General features: G+C 46.1%; 1 protein-coding gene across 1 annotated transcript in view; it reads right to left on the bottom strand.

Moving 5' to 3' along the window:
- cmtr2 (cap methyltransferase 2) overlaps nucleotides 1-1903 on the bottom strand; it is a 24162-nt gene extending 22259 nt beyond the window's left edge. The window contains exons 1-2 of the mRNA XM_063192730.1: nucleotides 1844-1903; nucleotides 1-143 (exon numbers count right to left, since the gene is read on the bottom strand). The exon at nucleotides 1-143 is cut by the window's left edge and continues 25 nt beyond it. Coding sequence (XP_063048800.1) covers nucleotides 1-143 — 143 coding nt within the window. The 5' untranslated portion in view covers nucleotides 1844-1903. The remainder of the gene's footprint in view (nucleotides 144-1843) is intronic.
- Between the last annotated feature and the right edge of the window lie 1675 nt (nucleotides 1904-3578).

The raw sequence follows: 3578 nt of genomic DNA, 5'->3' as shown, positions 1-3578 counted from the left end.
TAACCTTTGACCTTGCTGAAGAGAGCCGCCACTTCCTGTGTGATGTCATCGGCCAGGGGCTCCTCGGGTTCCGCCAGCGCCGCCGCGCGCTTACGACCGACGCTATGGCGACCACCGACACCGCGACCCCCACCACGGATCATCTGGACACACACACACACACACACACACACACACACACACACACACACACACACACACACACACACACACACACACACACACACACACACACACAGACGCAGACACACACACATAAACACACCGGGTGATGCATAAATGCAATTTCATTGTGTGCAGTGTACACTTGTGTGCTGTGAAGTTGGAGTTGGAGTTTCTCAGTTGGGCTTTGACTTTTGCTTTCTTTCACACACACACACACACACACACACACACACACACACACACACACACACACACACACACACACACACACACACACACACACACACACACACACACACACACGGTATATGATTGCCACTTGCTGACGGCTGTAACCATCATTATGACCCCACTGCAGTAGCCACAGTACACACAAGATGCTGCGCGCACACACACGCACGCACACACACACACACACACACACACACACACACACACACACACACACACACACACACACACAACGTGGCCATCCAGGCCGATAATGAAGGTGATGCTTACACCGCACAATGTAGATGGCAACCTCCCAACACACACGCACGCACGCACGCACACACACACACACAATATATAGTAGGCCTATGGCATCCGCTCTCTCTACACATCCACAGAGACACTGCAGTCTCTTTCTGTCACATACTCACTCTCACACACACACACACACACACACACACACACACACACACACACACACACACACACACACACACACACACCACTCGTGTCCATTCCATCTGCATCACTAGCTTTGCGTGTGTTGGTGTAGTAGTAGGCCTATATTCGTGAGTTTGGCGTGTGTGCATTTCTTTGCGTGTGTTTGTGTGAGTTTGGCGTGAGTGCGTTTCTTTTTTTGGCAGCCGAGTTTGGCCTGGTGATGGCGAGGCCATAACTTATTCATGCTGAATGCGGACAGGCAACACACACACACACACACACACACACACACACACACACACACACACACACACACACACACGACAGCACTGCATGGGGTGTTCTGCATGACTGTCATCACATGACGACGTGTATCTGTCAAACCGAGATTTCTAATTCCAAACGGCAGAGAAAAAACAATGATAGGCTACTGGTTTCATTTGGGAGGCATTGCTATGCGCTCACTTTAGTCTACCACTGTAGATAACTTTTGATGAATGTTGGGGTTGCAGAAGTCATTAAATCCCTGTCTTTGCTTTCATTTGACTTTGAGATGCGATTCATAGTTCTGATCTGCAGGCAGCACGTCAGATTTCATTTGTTGTGATTTGACAGCGCTGACTGGCAGGCATGTTTGCATGTCTTCTCGAGTAGTGTACCTTCAGGATAAAGTGTTAATTTAAATTTTTGAACAGACTTCAAAAAATGGAAAGGCCCGTGCATTTGACTCCATTACCATACGTGTATGTAGACAGACAGACACAACTCCTATGTCGGATGGTCCATACTCCAGCGAGAACACCTTACCAGCGCACCCCGGAGGAAAGTAAGCGTCTTCGGCTAGATGTGCTGTGCAAGACCGAGGACTGAATTATGGCCTGTTAGGCTACGAGGAAATACTTTGTCGAAATAGCTAAACACTACCATTTTCATGTCGGTTTTCGCATTATTTAAGACGACGCGTCTCTGTGCGTGCCCCCTGAGGAGTGTGTGAGTCAGCGTGAAGTGTTTTTGCTTACTGTACCTTGTTGTCTCTCGCGGGGTAGCTCTAGCTAGTGTCTGATTCTCCACTGCCCAGTGGTACCAGGGGCTGTTCACTCACGGAACTTCCTGTTAGCCACAATTGGCTAACCCTAACCACTGGACAGTGCAAAATGAATGGGTGTCAATGGAGTTTTTTACCATTATCATTTTTGTGATTTTTTATAATTTTTTGTCCTGAAATATTAATATTAAGTTCGAAGCTAGAAATAATAAGACCCCATTTGAGTAGCGTTTCGATTATTTTGCGCCACTTGATTATTATATACTGGGTCACAAAGCTCAATTTTTATGGGGCCAAACCCATAAACATTAGCGCGATGCTAGCGAGTACAGGTTGAAATCTTCCAACCTGCTGTAAAACTACACACCTGTGCGATTTGTCAATACAGCCCATTGTTCAGTCATAGTGCTTACCAGGAATGTTTTGTTGATGATATTTGTGACTGGAAATCGCAGTAGCAATGTATTTAGCATGGGTTCCCCTTTCCATTCCATACATTTTCCCACATGAAGGACTGGCCCACGCTCGTTACTGCATTATGCATGCAAAGCTAACTGGCTACAATGGGAACCAATGAGACTGAGCCTTCTCCCTGTTAGAGGTTCTCTGGTGGTACACATGCTGCTTCCGGGTGTGTGTTGTGGAACTGGTGGTGCCAGATTTGATTATTTTTCCACTACAAACGGTGCTCAAAAACCGCATGGGAGCACTAAACCCCTCAGAATTTGGACTCAATTATTATAATTTCTATGACTAAGAGACTATAGAAAAACCCACCCAACTACCTTTTTCAAACCCGTTTTTACACGCAGATGGAAACAGCCTAACTTGGCAACACTGTTGTGGTACTCGTCATGTGCCTCGCCCCCGCTGAAGCGTTTTTTTTTTTTTTTTTGGCCACTGTGATGGGAAGTTATCCACCATTTCACTGTAGTCAGTTAGCAAGCATCTGAACCAAACACTTTATAGAGAAGAAAAGACTGATCTGATCACACAAACACTCTTTAGGCTAGAAACTGTAGGTTTTTGTCAGAATACATCTCATTGACAGAGCTGTTTCAGGCTTGTCATAACAATCTGATAAAATGAAACGTTCTACCTTTGAAAGGACACACGTGCATAGGCCTATGTCTATGGATTTCTTACCAAAGTCCACATTCTTAAGTATTAAACATTCTAAAATATGAAATAATGATTCTAATTATTAATTATTAATTATATTCACAGGCTAAATCATAATTAACTATAAATCATTTACACATATAGTGTAGGCCTATTCGTTTTTGTTTGGGGTGGTGGTGGTGGTGGTGTTGGGGTTTTCTTTTGGCTTAGCTGATCCCCCTGACGGCCATGTGCATGTGATGAAGTGATTATAGAGAAGGCAGATAGTAGACAGCAGAGAACAGGACTTTAGATGCCAACACAATTACACTGAGAGGAGAGAGAGATGGAGGGATGCAGAGGGAGAGAGAGAGAGAGAGAGATGGGGGATGCAGAGAGAGAGGGTGGGATGCAGAGAGAGAGAGAGAGATGGGGGGATGCAGAGAGAGAGAGATGGGGGAGAATGAGAGAGAGATATGGGGGAGGGAGAGAGAGAGAGATGGGGGATGCAGAGATACAGAGGGGGGGATGGGGGAGAGAGAGAGGGGGATGCCAACACAATTACACAGAGAGGAGAGAGACAGAGAGCAAGAGAGAGAGGGAGAGGGAGAGA

This window comes from Engraulis encrasicolus, unplaced genomic scaffold, assembly GCF_034702125.1.
Source record: "Engraulis encrasicolus isolate BLACKSEA-1 unplaced genomic scaffold, IST_EnEncr_1.0 scaffold_210_np1212, whole genome shotgun sequence".
Classification (NCBI taxonomy): domain Eukaryota; kingdom Metazoa; phylum Chordata; class Actinopteri; order Clupeiformes; family Engraulidae; genus Engraulis; species Engraulis encrasicolus.
The sequence above is the reverse complement of the archived record's forward strand: the minus strand, read 5'-3'. Positions and strand labels throughout refer to the sequence as shown.